General features: G+C 46.9%; 1 protein-coding gene across 11 annotated transcripts in view; it reads right to left on the bottom strand.

Moving 5' to 3' along the window:
- ANK1 (ankyrin 1) overlaps positions 1 to 17,241 on the bottom strand; it is a 55,583-nt gene that overhangs the window by 32,783 nt on the left and 5,559 nt on the right. For 7 of the 11 annotated variants that reach the window (XM_068174625.1, XM_068174628.1, XM_068174634.1 and 4 more), the window contains one exon: positions 4,092 to 4,184. The exons of 2 other annotated variants lie outside the window; for them this stretch is intronic. In XM_068174625.1, the coding sequence (XP_068030726.1) occupies positions 4,092 to 4,184 (93 nt within the window). Of the gene's footprint in view, positions 1 to 3,425; positions 3,584 to 4,091; positions 4,185 to 17,241 lie in introns of those variants that run through there. 2 more of the 11 variants (XM_068174632.1, XM_068174633.1) reach the window with 1 other exon arrangement.

Below are 17,241 nucleotides of genomic sequence, written 5' to 3'. Positions count from 1 at the left end.
AGCCAAAGAACCCCCAGGACTGGCAGTGAGATGCAAACCCTAATCCTGGCACCAAGCCATGTATGGCTATGGGCATCCTATCTAGATGCTGTGGAAAGGTCCAACTCACATCTCAGACGTCATCCAGTTACTTCCATCTTCTAGTGCCAGTGTCCTGGAACCTAAAGTCAGCGCTGCCAGCTGAGGATGTGTGATAAACCCTTGCCAAGGGCAACAGTCCTTGCCATTTGCTTGGACATTTCCTTGCTCATGTGGGCTTGTGTCCAACAGTGGGCATGATCCTCACCTTTGAGGCATTATTTCCAGCAGAAACACCAAAACCTCACATCAAGTGTAGTGGTTTACTTTTAAGTAACTGTCCAACCTAGGAATGTCTCTGGAGCCAATGCTCATTTGGAACTCTCCGCCTTGCAGATATCAACTACACAGTTCTGCAGGTGATAACCTCAATCCTTTCTCATCAGATGAGAAGAATTTGTCAGTCCTCAAAATACACTAAAAGAGCTGCTAGGATTAAGAGCAGTTAGGGATAACACCTAGGGACCCCATAGGATAATCAGGGAAGATAGGAGATTCAACTTAAAGCGCTCAGAAACATAAGCCATACTGTCTCTCTTACAGGAACTTTCTCTCCTATCTGTATCAACAAAAAATGGACACTCTCAATGGGCCCTGCAGAAGAAACAAAACCTACTGGCAGGTTTCTGCCTTCTGAGTAGAAGGCAGCATTCAGCAGAATACAGCATCTCCAGAGAGGCCACAGTAGCAAAGCCTCAGGCAGTCAGCCAGCAGAAGACAGAGAACAGGAAGAGACTGCAAACCCAGAAGAAAGAGAAAAGCAAAAGCACTGGGAAAATTCATCTGATGAAAGGGTAAATCCAGATGCTTAAATTATATTCTTTCTTCTTCACCCCTATGCACATGATTCGTGACAGATAAATCTGTATGTCCAAGTTCTATTCTCCCATCATCCTCACTTCTGCCCACACGATTTAGCACAGGTCTTCAGATCTTAATAGGAGCCATGATGAGATTCAAGGCACAAGAAGTCATCTCTGGAAGGCATCTACCAAGTGAGTTTGTTCTCATTTCATGTACCAGACTGAGTAAACCCTTTGTCCATGCTAATTTCTGCTTAATGGAGATTCCACAACAGCCCCAAAGCACATACCACAGAGGCTGATGGCTGCTACGCCCAGCAGAGATCCCCAGAGCAGGATGCAAGGGGGAGCTCAACCATCTTGCAGCAGGTGAATCAGAGCATGCAGGAAGTGAAAGATCTGTTTATGTTCCCGTGCAAAGGGTAGAGCTGGAGAAGAACTTGACAAACTGGCAAAGGAGAAATCCCAAAGCAGAAGAAGGAGGGAAGGAAGGCCCCTGGCAGGTTTGTGGGAAGGGAAGAAACCTGTAAATTAGCATTTTTCCAGTGCTGAAGAGAGGGCAAGCTTTCCAGTGCTAGCATCAGACTGGCTTCTCCACCATGCACAATCCTCCTCCATTACATAATCATGAGTAATGAGTTTTTGGAAAGCTCATTTTTGTGCACTCTCAACAGGAGAGGTAGTTCTGGACTGTTGCTGGTGGTACAGGTCAGGGTAAAGGTTAACTCAGCCCCTGCTGAGCATTTTCAGATACAGATATCTGCATTGCCATTTGACTCCTTTCCCCGCTCATGGATCCCCTTTACTGGCTGCTTCAGCTGGAACAGGTTCAGAACTGTGAGGAGGGCAGATATCACAAACAGCTTAATCTGCACAGAGCAAGGCAGCAAGGAGATGCCCCTACACAGCAGACTGATCTTTCTGATAAGGATCCCCTGGAGGGCTACAGCCTGCAGCTCTGTGAAAGCCTGCAGTACCTGCCTGCTGCTTAATGGACTTTCTAAGTAACATGTTCAAGATCTTGTTCTGTCATTTGCAAACTATCACTTTCCCTTTGAAGTACAGTGCTAGATCTCCAGCAGCAGTGGAGAGTGGAGAGTGAAACAGAGGCTGGTCCAGAGACCTGAACAGGAAAAGGAGACCAGAACATCTTTTCTTTCACACAGTGAAAGCAAGGCAAGAATTAACACAGCTACTGCTCCTGCCAGCTGAGGCCACGCACACCCAGGGGAAAGCTGTCACTCTCCTTTGATGTTAGCAGGAGCCTCTGCTCTCTGCATATCCTGAAAAAGAAAAGCTATTTTTACCTCATCAAAAAAATATATAGACTGTGACTGAAGACAATACATGAGAGCTCTTTGCTCAGGCACTACACCTCTTCTAATAACATAACAACATTTACAGCTGCCGAGAGAGATGCAGCAGCAGAGCAATGGCTTTCTATCTCCTGCTTTCCTGATGCACTACCTTTTTTGGACCATGACATGGTTCAGGCAAGTGTGTGCAATAAACACTGGGGAGCTGAGAGGGCTCTAGCATGCTGACAGTGCCAGGGGGGAATCAGAGACATGCTCTGAGCCTGCCTGATGTCAGCCTGGGACTAAGACACAGCTTCTAGACCAGCCTCTACCTGATCTAGGCTCTGTCAGCACCCCCATGCTCAGGTGAGGTGCTGGAGTCCAGATGATACCATCAGGATCTGCCCTGGTTCCCTGTGGAGAAGCTTCCTTTTCTGTCCTAGTGATGCTTATAAACTGCTCCTGATTTCTGCAGTCTGTTCTGACTCATTCCCTACCTCTCCTCCAGCAGGACTAGTCCACACCTGCTTTGCCTGCATGAACAAAAGTGCTTAGAAGTGGGCTTCCTGCTGGGATCTGCATGCTGGGTGGTATCACAGCACAGTCCTTGTGCTGTGGCTACCACAGATTTACTGTCTTGAGCCTTAAGCCAGGCTTGCCTGGCCAGCGCTTGGGGTGCAACCTCCGGAAGCCATGCAGGGAAGAAAGCATTGACAGAAAAGCACCAGAAGCACAGGGCTGGTAACAGATCTCTGCCAGCAGATCCCTGCTGAGGACATGCAAGCAAAGCCACCTGCTCCACAGCAGAGCTAGCACAGCACTGTGCTGAAAGAAAAACATCATCCTGTGCACCTGTCCCGGGCAGAAAGGTGACAACACAGGAATCAACATTTAACATCACAACACGGCAAAAAAATAACACCTGGGGCACCTCCCTTCTCCCAGTAAAGCAGTGGTGAGAAGAACAAGGCAAATACAGCACCGAGGGACCTGGTTTCAATGCCAGGCACTGTCACTGGCTCCAAGGATGACCTTAGGCAAGTTACCAATGACCTAAGAAGGGCAGCAAACCCTTCTTGCTAGTCTGAGGTCCACAGCAACTGTATGGGGAGAAGAGGCCTTATCTTTGGACTGAAGTTCATATTACCAGCCAGAATATACCTAACCCCCCTCATGCAAACCAGCTGACCTGATTCCTCTCCTCTTTTGCTGCCCAACAAACCCCTGGCCATGCCCAAGTACTCACCCTCAGGTAATGCATGCATGTCATCACTGCAGGAGAAGGTCAGCTCACCCTGGACAGCCAGGGTCTGCAGCTCTGATCAACCCACTTTTGCTGAATGCTGCAGCCAAACCAAGCATGAGTGGGCTGGAAGAGGTTTATCAGCAGTCAGACTGCACCCTATCACCACTCACACACCTGACTGCAAGCCAGCACAACAAGGAAGCTCCTGTCTGGAGTATGGAGATTATGGGTTGTCCTACGTCAGGAACCTGGGGAGAGTTGCCAGGCTGGGCACAGTGTTTAGTGAATGTCATGCCTGAGCCATACTTCATAAACACGTCTTTGAGTTGTTAACAGGGAGGAGCCCATGTGCATGGACCCTGCTCTTCAAATAGTTCAAGGGAAGATGAAACTTCAGCAATATAAAGCAAAATGAAACAGCTCTGTGGCCAGAACCACACTGTCTCTTGGTCAGTGCCACACAAAGCAGGCTGGGCTGGAGACAGTGAGCAGAAGACCTGAGGTTTTTCACAGGTCCCTGCAGACCTTGGCTGGGCACAGTCCCAAATGGAGGACACCGAGATGGAACTGAAGTGGCAAATGAGGTCTAGTGACAGCAGCTCCAGGCTCTTTGTAGGGCCTAGAGCCCACTACAATACAATGAACGCGCCCCTTCCCCCCTTCTACCTGCACAGCAGACTCCTGCTCCAGCATCCCTTCAGGAGATCCTTGCTTGCAGCAAGAAGGCAAGGGGTCCACAGTGGTTGGTGCATGCCCTCTCTGAAAGACACGCAAGGGAGTCACACCAATTGTCCAAAGGAAGAGACCTCCTGGAGACCACTCCCGTCCCACCCTTTCCTTGTGCTCCAGCCTAGGGTGACCCTGCAGAGCAATGATTGCCTGGCTGGCAGGAGTCATCCCTCTTGTGAGTGCTTTGCTCCAGATGCTCCATCTTGGCTGCAGATGCTGAACTGGGGCCAGCCTGGCAAAGGACTCGGGGTGCTGCAGGGGAGCCACACAGCTTGGTTTCTATTTCCAGCTACCGTTCACCTGGCCCTTCTGCCAGTTACAGGGTCAAGAAGGCCAAGGTGCTTCCAGCCAGGCACTGGGGCCAAACCAGTGAATGCACAGCCATGAGATGATCACACCTGGAAAGGCCTGGGAAGTATAGGGATAAATAGAGCTTGTAACATCTGCAGCTTTGAGAAAGAAACAACTGCTTTGCCATCTGTATCTCTCTATGGAATTCCTATAAAACAGCCCAGCCCACCACCAGAAAAGCTTATATGAGCTGAGAGGCAGGAAAAGTAGATCAACAGAACATGTTAGGATGGCAAAATACTTTGCATTACATAGAAATTGAGATTTTTATACTGACAAAGACCAAGTTTATCATTAGAGCAAAGCAGAGTCCTTACCTCAGTCTAGGAAAAACACCTTCCCTTTGTCCAGAGCCATTCAGCACTTCATTGACAGTCTAGATTCTCTCTGATATTTGAAATAGAACAGACTCCACCTTCAGCTCAGGTAGAGCTCAAATGTTTGTTGCCAAAAGGATGGACACTGCAACTGCTGGCTGCCTGGCACACTATATTTGCTCTAAAAAGTGCTGCCGCTCTGAACCTACAGAGTCAGTGTCTATCAGTGCCTCAGATCCTGCTTCCACTCCTGCCAGCTCCATTGCTGCATGTCCAGAATGCAAACACAAGTCCACACTCTGACACAGGCCATTACCAGCCAGAGCTCATGAACCGATTCAAAGTTTCTCCCTCGGCATAATGCAAACTTTCTCCAGATCCTGCATCCACCAGGAGAGTGTATACACTTGACAAAGCCCTAATCTGTGCCCTACAATTCAACTGGGTTTACCCCCTAGCACACCTCATGGTAAAAGGAGCCCGTGAGATTGCCTCCCTCACCCCTCCCATTTTGAGATTCGGTTTGGCTTTGCTATGTGCAGCCTCTGGCACTGGTGACTTTCACAAACACAGAACAGGAAAAATCAAGCATGGGACAATCCCCAGGGCATTAAACCTTTTAGCCAGTCTCAATCTGGCTCAGTCCTACAGATTTCTGGCAATCCAGTGGTGCCTTATACCCTCCACAAGGATGGAAAGGGGGCAGGTAAGCCCTGTACAATGCTGGAGGGAACACAGGGCTCACCTTTGCCTCTGGCACAGGACTCCCTTATGGCACACCCTTTGCCCACAGCCACAGCAGAGTGCAGGGAAGGAAGGCCTGGGATTGTGTGCAGGGTAGGAAGCAGCTGTGGTGATTGTGCAGTCTGGAATGGTGACCACATGGTGCTATGGCAGACACAATAAAACGGAATTGCCCCAGGTCCCCACCACTGAAGCAGAACCTTTTTACCATGGTGAGGAATGAGAAAAGCACCTAAATACAACATGTATGCAGGTCAGAGCTCTTCTGACAGAAATATTACATTTTAGTATGGTCCTGGCAAGTTTGGCCAAGCCACGAAGTCTCTGTTTCCCCACTAAGACCTGGAGTTTTGCCTCAAACAGCCCTCAGCGACTTCCTCACAGCTCAGAGCTCAGGGCACTGAGGTATCCTTGGCTGTTGGTGACATCCACATGGGTTGGCAGGTCACAGGCTGCAAGCAGACCCATGGATCTTGAGGCAACGGTATGGACTTCACAGCATTAATATTACTATCAGTCACATATCTATAGCTCTAGAAGTAAAGGTGATTTTGGGAGCATGAGTGAAGGGGATCCTGTGAGGTGGGAGGTACCTGTCTGTTTTCTGCCTTCTCTGAAGATGGGGGAGAACAGAGCACTTTGCCTTGAGTATGCAACACATTAAAAACCATTTATTTCCCAGACTGTTTGTGCAGCTGGTGCAGGCTCCATCTGTAAGAAAACTGGTCTCTCTGCTTCATTAATTGCTGTCCCTTGTTAATTGTAATTTCCCAAACTTCCCATTGGTGCTTCTAATAGGTCTCATTCACTCATTACTACCTCACCTGAGGCATCTCCAAAAGTTCCCCCTAACTGTAGACAGGTGAGTTGCATGTATCAGTGCTGAAAACTCATACCTCAGAGCAACTCGCTTTACTAGCAGTTTGTCATTGTTATCTTGCCTGTTATATCTAACAGGAACATCTTAGCAGTTTTGGAGAAACCAATACTATGGGCACAACCCTGTCTGAGAAATGAGAGCCTGTGAGAGCTTGAAAAATAATAAATACAACTCTAATAAATGAACAGCTTTTAATTCCAAAAGTTCTATTTTCATGAAAACACCTCAAAAAATAAGGTCTCAGGCAGTTCCTTAACACTTACCTGTTTCCAGATGCTGAAATGAGATTGTATGGGTTGCTAATTTCCCAAAATTTTATTCTGTGTCCTCTCCTTTGTGACATCTGAGCGTATGATCGTTACCATAAAGGCTTCAGAGACTGCTGAAGGTAGACTCAGTGTCATGTTGTACTCACAAAAGCTAACACAGAATTAAACTGGGGCTCTGCAAAGGGACATTATTTACACTAGAAAAGAACAGGAATATTGTCTAAAAAAGAGAAAATTCACATAGAGGAAAAAGTGACCAAAAATTACAGTGAAAATACCAAATAACAACCTCTGGGCACCCCAGTTGGCTTTGGGGATTTTCTGCAAGCCAGGGTTCCAGTATTCTCTTAAGTGCTGTTCCCTGGATGCTGTAATACTTATCATATCCATAAGAAAACTAATTTCTCCTTCTGCTATCCTGAGACAGCTCCTGGGACAAGGCTCAGCATCCCTGGTGCCTCAGTGCCATTGCATTCCGGGTTCACACCTGAGATGAAAACGTTGAACTCCAGCAGCAACTGCAGACAGAGTTAGGGGTGAAGAGAAGTTCTGTCAGAAATTTAGAAGGCAGAGGTCTCTGAAGATAACTAGTCCTTCAGCTACAAAAGCCTTTTTTTCAAGATACAAAGTTCTGCCTCTGACCTTTGGAGAAACTCTTCAGCTGTGTGATGATGTAGCTGTGAAGGAATGCAAGGCCCCTTCCTCGGTTTTGGTATCCGCCATGTAACCAGAGAAGTGACTGCCCAGAACCAGGCACTTGCTGGCTGCTGCCAGTCTGTCCTCAGCTGTTCTTCCCTTCATTTAAGGGAATGAGGAGTGTAATGTGTGCAGCAGAGAACCTTAAACACATGACCTTGGAGAAAAGTAAATAACATAAAAATGGGCTTTAATATTTTGAGGAAACTGTATATGCCTTTGCCCAGGAAAAGAAGCACAACCCCTCCTGAACTGAGAAATGAGGCCAGGATAAGTCCAGGGCTGCAGCCACTGAAGGGAGCTGCTCCCCCCTGAGCACTTGCAGTACTCTCCTGGTGCAAGGTCATGGACACACACAGGTTCACCTTACTCCAGCATGTCCCCTCTCTCCGTAGAGAGGAAAACACTCCTTGTGCTCCTGTCACCTGCTGAGGCTCTCAGGACCAGCCAGGCTCCCAGGTTCCAGTCAGCAAGCTATTATCTCAGGAAACGTCAATGTAGTTTTAAAGCTGAGTCAACAACAGAAGCTGAATAATTTAAATGTTTAGCAATTCTGCTACTGCTGCCCAGCCATGGATAACAGCAGGTACACAGAAAAACAGTGGCGCTGTCAGGCCACTTCTTCCTGTTGGGAGAGAGCAGCAGTGATGCAGGAATAAATAAGTTGATAAGGATGGATAAGGATGCTCTGCAGAGCTGAGATAGATGCTGCAGCTCAGAGCAGGCAGCCCTCAGAACATCACACAGCTGAGGCTTTGCTTTCCTGCGGTGTTTGTAGCTTCTGGCATGGTGATTCGTGACTTCACAGGAAGTCCATAGGTGCCACTGGTGCTCAGCTTCCAAAGTGCTGGGATCATCAGCCATGAGCAACACAGGAAGCATGTGAGGGATCCACACCGACATCTGCTCTTCACCTTTCCATCTGAGGAGGAGTTGTGCAATGTGATGTGGGGGGAGGGAGACAAAGATTTGCTGTACACAAATATTCCAGCCCTTGCTCTCTAGCTGCCTCTCCATCTCCTTTGTTGTTGGGGGGATGATGGGGAAGCCAAATCTCTCCAAACCAGTCTAAAAACTGGCATGCAGAAGCACAGAACAAATGAAAAGAAACCCAATGGACTGGGTCTGCACAGCTCAGCACCTATTAGAAATAAGAAATCTCTTCCTGTCATAGTCCTGATCTAAGAAACCATTTGGTGGTCATTTATTAGTTCAGAACTATTTAATCTGAGATTCCCAAAGGAAATTCAGAAATACAAATCTTCTTAAGGTTGTGTCCCTTGAACTGTGCACTGTTGCCTCCAAAGGCATGACTTTGGAGATAAAGCAGACTGCTCTCTTACTCCAAGAGACAGCTGCCTTGTACCAGCACAACCACAATTTAGTTCTTGGAGAGGAAGCAGTCTGAGCCCCAAACCAAGATGTTTCAGCAGCCTTTTGCCCCTCCCTGCACACATACTGAGCAGACAGACAGCTTCATAGCGTGTGCCTCTCTGGCATCTTACCACGACTTATCAAGTGCTCTTTTTACTCATCATTTGAACAAGCCAGGCAACACAACTGAAAATGTCATCACACTGATTTACCTTATTTATACTTATTCAAGCATAAAAACTCATAAAGTCAGATTCTCAGAGTGAAGACATGAAAGAGCTGCAAAGCTCCCAAAGGAAAGGAATATTTATGTCCCATTGTTTATGCTGCAGCTTAGTACTGTGCTATCCTGGCTGCAAAGAAGATAACTGCACAGATAAAGTTGTTCAGCAACCTCTGCATCCAGTTCTCTTATCCAGTGGACCAGAACACATCTCACCCACAGGATTAGTACTCACTGTTTGACCCCTCTTAGACACAAGGCAGTTCTGAGAGCAAAAAGCATCACCGATCTCAGCCTGAATCTGAAAATTCCCAGTTCTGGGAACTCAGAATTTGGCATTATGCCCACAATATGGGCCAAGGGCAAATCACTTCTTAATTACTGCTCAAGGTGCAGATTTCAGCTTTCATTCAGACAGGCACAATCTGAAAGATGTAACAAGACTCTTCTCAGGCTGCAGTTAATCCACCCCAGCTATTGATCCTGTTGAATCCACTGGTCCTGCTGTAACTGCAAGTCTACTGATAACTGAGAGATGCCTGAATGTTATGCCTCTTTGGGAATCTCAAGACCAAGAGTTTTCCATCACTTGGCTGCAGTGCATGCCTGGAGGCAGCAGAGACTGACCTCCTGTGAGAAAAGATGAATGCACAGTCCCCACCTGGCAGGCTGCACTCTGCTCCTCTTGGAAAGAAATGTGCTCTGCACCTGAGCATCAAGCCAGAGAGCAAGAGCTCAGATCTTGCCCCACACTTTCAGTGTACCTTTATTCTCAGCCACCCAGTCTCTGAGGTCTGCACTGTACCTAAATACCACAGCCTGCACCGAGATGATCTTGCTCTGTCATGTTCAGGCAGTTTGACAAAATATTTTCTCCTTTAGTATGCAGTGGCCAACAGCACTGAGATCACAAGTCTGAGTGTTGTCTATTGCTGTGACAGAACAAGGAATAGGCCGGGTGCTCAGAATGACCTGCTTTCCTGCATCAAACCCATCTGTCTCAAGTGCCTCTCTGCACACACACACCACCCCTCCAGCTCCTCCCAGCCCCCGAAGGACATCTGCTATGTGCACCCAAATAAGTCACTCATGGGCCTGTCCCCTCAGCAGATATTGGCCAGAGATGCCAGAGTCACCCAAATGAGTAATGTTCACAGAACAGCAATGAATTCCCAGGAGCCATTTTACAGCACACAAGGAGGAGGATGGGGCATTTTGGCCCAGACACGCAGCTTGACAGACTCACAGTGAGGATCAACAGCAGCCCCTTGACTGTGCTGCTGTAGCACGTTACCCAGACTGATCAATATCATATTTTCACAGTGTTCACCTTTATGTCCACTCCTGAAAATCCACTGTATCCAGCATACCTGGTGCTGCAGCAGGGTAAGAGGCACCTGAAGCCAACATCCCAAGGGTAGGCTCACTGAAGCTGTTTTGGGCTCCTACAGAGTCAATGATTGTAGCAAGGCTCAATGCTTAGCTCCCTTGAGAGCCAACAGAGAGAAATGAGCATATCTAAGGGTATAATTCCGCTGACCTACTTCCACATGTGGCATAGCATGGGAAGGGCTCCCTCCTCCTCTCCCAGACTGGAGGGAGCTGAGGTGAGCAGTTCAGACACAGAGGTCTGCAGCACAGTACTCCTGGGCTGGGCCAGACCATCCCCTCACACAGCACAATGCCCACAATGGCACTGATGTGAGAAGAGCAGCCCCACTCTGCCCAACACACCCAGCAGCAAAATCCCATCCCAGAAACATCCAAATCCTCTCAGCTGCTGTTGCCATGGTAACGCCAGAGCCAGGATCCACCAGCCTTTGATGTTCTGATCTGCTCAAAGCATGCAAAATGTTTAAAGTGTGAAAAATGCCATTTGGAAGCTGGGGAGCTGTGTGCAAGAGCACCTGGCTGCCCTGAGGATGGAAGGCCCTCCAGGGAGAAAGTATTAATGCTGTCCAGCACCACTTCATCTTCTGCCATAGCCCATCACTACCAGCACACTGCTGCTTCTGTGCCCCAGCTCACCCACTTAAGGGAGTTTAATATTTAACATCAGACAAGTGCCATTTCACAGGATAATTTGGGTTATTAATAAAAAAAATCCCCCTTCCCCCAAGTGATAAAAAACATGATGCTGGTACTCCATTTTATCAGTGCTGGGAGCTGAGCCCCATGAGAGTGCTGGCCCCAGAGCCATTAACAGGGAATCGGGGAAGGGATGAACAGCCAGAACAGCCAGCAGAGCCAAGGAGGATGCAGCACAACACAGTCCCCATCTTCCATTGCATCACAGCAGAGAGGAGGAAGTAATTCCACATGACACACAAGTTGTGCCAACCACAGGAGGAGCTGGTGGTCTGATCCCCTCTCCAGCAGTGCACAGAGATCCCCTGCATGGCAAGGACACTTCCGAGTTTATGACTGCACAATTGCTTACCTTATAAAATTAACACTCTTGTAGCATTCAGCACTATGATTCCCTGAGAATTTGCAAAAAAACAGTGCTGTCAGTGCCAGGAATTGCTTTACTGACTCTGCATCTCCCTACCTTACTCAGCTGCCAGGTCAGGGTGGTTCAATACAATCCAAGAAGCTCTGAAGTGTAGGGGCAGAGATAAAGATTTGAAACATCTGAGGGATTTTTATGCCAGACTTCTGACAGAATTTGCTTTACAATATGAAACAGAGAAACCTGAAGTAGTTTCCTACTTCAGAGAGTAATCTCTCTCCTACAAAGACAACGTGTCCTGCACTTTGTCATTCCCACCACTTTCATTTTAAGATTAAGATTTTAAGCTGTGCCGCAGCTGCAAAGTTTCCTTATATTTTTTCGCTCTCTTGCTAAAGTAGTGATCCCATACATGGACTCCATCAGCTCTAGGAGCTGGGGAAAGAAGTGGCTCAAAAGAAGCAGAATGCAATTACGTAAGAAAGATTTTTGCTGAACAGAAGAGTCAATCCATGCACACAAACACTTTATTGTGTAAAGTATCATAGCATCTTTGACAGCAACTACAGAGGATGCTGGATATCAGGCTCACAAAAGCAGTTCAACATAAAACTTTAGAATTCCTCCTCTTAACTTCTTGAGGGAGCCAAAGTATCTGCTTTTCAGGGACTACTAAGGCTGTGCTTGTCTATGAATGGAATTAAATAGTAAAGAAATCCTATTATTTCCTCTTTTGAATTCTTCGAGTTCTTTTCAACAGAAAAGACAAGCCATTTTCACCTGCCAGCAGGCAGAGGCTGAGAAACCATTTTGGCCAGGATGCCCACTGTGGCAGATGTGTGAGAGTACCAATTCTATTACAGCTGCTTTGCTGTGTTACCTACTGACCATGGTTTGGAACATGGGCCTGCTGGAAGCCTCCAGCATTTTACTCTGTCCTCCACTTTATTGCAACCCTTAGTGCCTCTTCAGAGGTATAACATCCTCCAAACATGTTTGCATGCATGTTTATTCATGCTGGTCTTTAAAAACAAACTTAGGTCCTTGTTTTCATGGTTGGGTACTTAGAGAGATTCCTTGATTCTTTGCTGTTTCTTGGCACCTCCCAATCAGATCTCTGGCATGTCATATAGCTCTGTTAATGAAAATGCAAAAATTATATATATCTGTTTTCCAGGCACCTTTTCTCATTAAAAAAGCCTAATATTATACCAGCAACCTGCTGGCAAAGCTTGGCAGTAAACAGCAGACAGCTTGAGGGTGGGGAGATGACTGCAGCAGCTGCAGCTCCAGAAAGAGGACAAAAATCATGTTACGTGCTTCATTTGTGGTGTTTGGTTTTTTTCCCCAGAAATCTCCAAAGAACAATAAAGGAAACTCTGAAGCTTCTTCTTTTTCTGATATCTTTTTTTTTTTTTTTTCTTCTCAGTGTTTTACAATAGGTTTTTACTGTCAAGAACAAACTACAGGTTCATATCTTATTATGGTGCACCTTCTCCAGGCTAAATGCTGCATTTATTCCTAACAAAACTGACAAAACCCACACCACCTCTGCAAAGAAAAAGTCTGTTCAGACTAAAGCTCTCAATATGCAATGCCTCTTCTCAGTAATGAACCTTATTTCCCAGTTTCATGAGGAAGTTGCATCATCATTGCAGCTGTGAAGAGAGCCTCTCAATCAGCTGCTCCAAGTGCCTTCACAGCTTTCTTAGCTCTAAGGCGTGACTTTAAAGCAAAGTGAATTAGGGAAAGATGTCAGCTACTCTTCCCAAATATCTGCAATTTGGGAATTACAGCCACAGTGTCTGGCTATACAGGAAAGGCAGAATGAATGTCCCTCATTGACCCTGGGCAGAAAATGATGGTGGTGCCACACAACATACTGAGAGGCCCTGCAGGCAAGTGCTGCTGATGCCTGTGAAATGTTGTCATGAGACAGCAAATGCTGCTGCCTCACCTTCTGAATGGAGAGAAGGTGTTTTCGCTATGCATTGTTGAAATGCTGCTGGCCTTGGAGGACTTCCCTGACAGGTCTGAGAAGCACATCTCACCACTGGCAGGGACGAGTTTACAAGTTTTGAAAGGCAGTTTTGCTGATACAGTACTGGTGGGCAACAGATATTTTATACTTTTGCCCTGTGATACTGCAGCTCCTCTTACTGCAATCTCAGCTCCACAGCCATCTGACAACAGGCTGATGGGAAGCATTTTCCCCAGTCCTCACAGAAAGGGGGTCAGCCTGCTGACCATCGTGCTGCTCTTTAACAGGAGCACATTGCTATGCATCAGTGCAGTGGCACGTCCAAGCTGCACATAAAGAGAGATGCCATGCCATGCTCCACTGAGCAATTCTTGCTTGGACCAAACCTACTGTCACTGTGAGCTAGGATGATTCTGCCAGGAAAAGAGCTGAAGAACGAAAAAGCATAGAAAATTAAAGCCTTCAGGACAAATACTGATCCCATGCAGGCATCTCCTAGCGCCGAACCCCCTCCCCCTCCCCAAGCCAAACCAGTGTTCCACAGACGTAAATTCTCTTTCAGCATTAAAGATGGGAAGAACTATAACACTCCCCACTGCAGTAAAGGCAACTCTAACATCAAAAGCCAATTCAGTCAGATTTACCTTTCTTAGAACTCTCTAGTACACCACCACCTCCCTGTAGTCCACTCCCTCTTCCCACTGTCAGTCTGAGTACTTTCATTCACCACAAGGGAAATGGAGAGGGGAAATAAATAAAAAAATCACTCCAAAATAAGAGAAACTCCATGCAGAGATTCACAAGTCAAGAAACTGGATTGTTGAAGTTTAGCATCTTATTTAAGGACACAATAGTTAATACTATAATGAAATCCATGGAAAGCACTTACAGTAGATTCTTATTGATTCAAACAGCAGTGTGAGAACCTACAAGATATATGTTTATGGTTATAGCACACAGTAAAAGCTCACACTTCAGTCATCAGCAAGGTACAGCTGATTTCCAGGCAGACCACAGAAAGACCTTTTACTCTTCCCCTCCATATTCAGATCAATGTAATAAAGAGCTTGGTACACAGGCAAGTATATTGTTAAAGCTGAACCTGTGTTTCACTCACCCCACACCTGTCTGTCACACCCACCAAACAGCACATTCTCATAGTATTTATCTTATTCTTTGGTGTTGTAATCAGCAAGTCCTGGAAAAGACACAATGCTCCTCATTCCAAGCATGGCATCATGAATGGACTCAATACACTGCATTTCCTGCAGAGTATCTGGACACCTTAGTTTGCTGGAGAAATGACACTGTAAGAAGGTGACAATATTTATTTTTCCTTTGCAGAGACTATCACACTGGTTAAAAATCAAACATAGTTTATATTCTGCAAAGGTTTCAGTGTGCTGTTCTCTGCATTTCCCATTTAAAAGTTCCAACATAGGCATATGAATGCACCCTACAAAGTGTGCAAAGTCCTGTCACCACAGTGTGGTGACAGACCATAGCCTTCACTTCTGCTTGCTATCTTGCTGGAGTACGTTTTCTCTTAAACAGGAATCTTCCTGGTGGCCTGGCCACACACGCATGAACATGCATGCGCACACTCTCTCCTTCCTTCCTCATCTCTGTATAAATATAGAAACCTTGTCTGTTTTCTAAATGTTGTCCTGCTGCTGCGTTCTCTCCTTCCGCCTCCCAAGACACTTCAGTGAATACCTGCTGCTTTGTCTCTGCTGTAGATTTTTCACTGAGGATGCAATATTTTGAAGCCATAGATTTAGCACAGTCCCCTACACTTGCAGTCCCTACACAGAGATGTATGGCTCTGGCTTAAAGTTTCACCCAGTCAGCAAAATCTGGTTTGCAAATAGGAAGGGAGCTTGAATTTTTGCTGTTGCTTGCAGAGTTGAGGCTCAAAACATGACATAATCATCTGTGAAAGAAAATTTGAATTTTCAGATGCTTCTGTCATGCTGAGAAGTGCCCTTAGAGAGAGAAGGTATCAGGAACTTTCCTCCACCGAGGAAGCTGCCCTCTACTCATCGAAAGTTTTAACAAGGCTGGTCTATTCAATCCAGAGCTAAGGCTTTCAGAACCTACTGTCGTGGCATTTTGAGAGCTGGAGGTGAGGACTGCAAGAAAGTAAGTAGGCCAGGGAACCCAGAAATCTCTACCACCCTCAATCCATCCTACCATCATACCACCAGTGATGCTACACCTTTCCAGACCATGACAGAGAGGTTGCATTTCTGAACAACCCTGACACACTTAGACAATTAAAATAAATTAGCATAATTCAGACTAAACTTCTAATTTTAGCACTCCGTAAATCTGCTTTCCTTTGAGCTCAGATCTAGCTTGCTATACCTCAGCTTCACCACACTGCAGGCAGCTTCCTATGGTGGATAGACTAAACCCACCAGGCTGTCACATGCAGGACTTTTATGAAGGCACTGTCTTTTGTGCTCACCCTCCTGCAAGCATTTGCTCCAGGCAAGGTTCATCTCCCTGCATTCAGCCAGTACCCTCCTGGGGAAAACGTCCTGGTCAAGGTGCCAGGCACAGAGGACAGGACACAGCTTGAAAGAACTTGCTCCTGAAACAGATTTCTGAATGCTGCAAGGTTTCAGATACTGCTCACCTCATTTCAGCACAGTGGGCTCACCAAGCACATACAGATGCTGTTATTACCTGAATAATTTAAGAGCCTGCAGAGCAGCAGTGCAGAATAGCACCAACATCCCCCCAGTGCTTTCTCCCACCAGTGAATACCTGCAGCAATGGATTCTGCTCCTGCCCAACATCCCTCATATCCAGATGCCCATATTCCGCTCCTGTTCACCCCTCTCCCCCCTTCCCCCTCCCTCCCCCCTTCCCCCTCCTCCCCCCGCCCATCACGGGGAAAGGAGACAAAGCAGCTCTAAGAGCTTGTGCTCTAATACCCTGCAGGCGGCATGGTCCTTGCTCCTGCTACTGAGCTCCAGCTTGCAGGTAAGATACCAGCATACTCCCAGCAGCTCCTCCCAGCAGCTAGTGAAGACCCAGGTGGCTGACAGCCAGCCATGTCATATCTCTGCCAGGACCTACTGCCACTGAATGCAAGAATCTCTGTAGCCTAATCCAGCGATGGTACAGTGGCCAGATTTCCATGGGAGCAGGACACAGCGGAGCTCAGAAGTCCAGTTATCATTGGGATGTTCTGAGCCATCTGCAGCTGGGTCTGCTGAAATCCTTTGCCCTCCTTCTGTCCATCACTCTTTTCTCTGCATCCTCTCTAAACCCAGTGCAAGCTGAAGGCTGCTTTAAATAAACAGCCATTTGAAAGGATGCAGGCGAGCAGAGAGAACAAACCCAGTGGCTGCTCCTTGGCAGCGCTCCAGCAGCGATTTCTCACCCCAGTTTCTCATGTGCTTATTGCATAATTCTGACAGAGGTGTCTTGGTTTTCTGTCTCAGAATCCTAAGCTCAGACCACCCTGATACACCCTATAAGTGAAGAGTCATTGAGTGACTGTGACCTCTTTTGCTTGTCACACAACAAGCACAAGTGCGGTCACCCTATACAACTGTGTGACTGTCCTTCTAAGGAATCATCTGTAATTGCTCCTCTGTCTGATTGAGTTTGTGGCTGTTGGTCCAAACCCTCCCCGACCTGTTCTAGTTACCACATTTCCCTAGCTTCCAAAGAATGGAAAAATTAATCCATGTAAAAGCATTCTCATTGGCATCCTCCACGTTGCTGCAATTATCTCAGTGCCACCTCTACCCAGTCACCTCACACACCTCAGCTCGGAGTTCCTT

The sequence above is a fragment of the Anomalospiza imberbis genome, chromosome 28, assembly GCF_031753505.1.
Source record: "Anomalospiza imberbis isolate Cuckoo-Finch-1a 21T00152 chromosome 28, ASM3175350v1, whole genome shotgun sequence".
Classification (NCBI taxonomy): Eukaryota; Metazoa; Chordata; class Aves; order Passeriformes; family Viduidae; genus Anomalospiza; species Anomalospiza imberbis.
The sequence above is the reverse complement of the archived record's forward strand: the minus strand, read 5'-3'. Positions and strand labels throughout refer to the sequence as shown.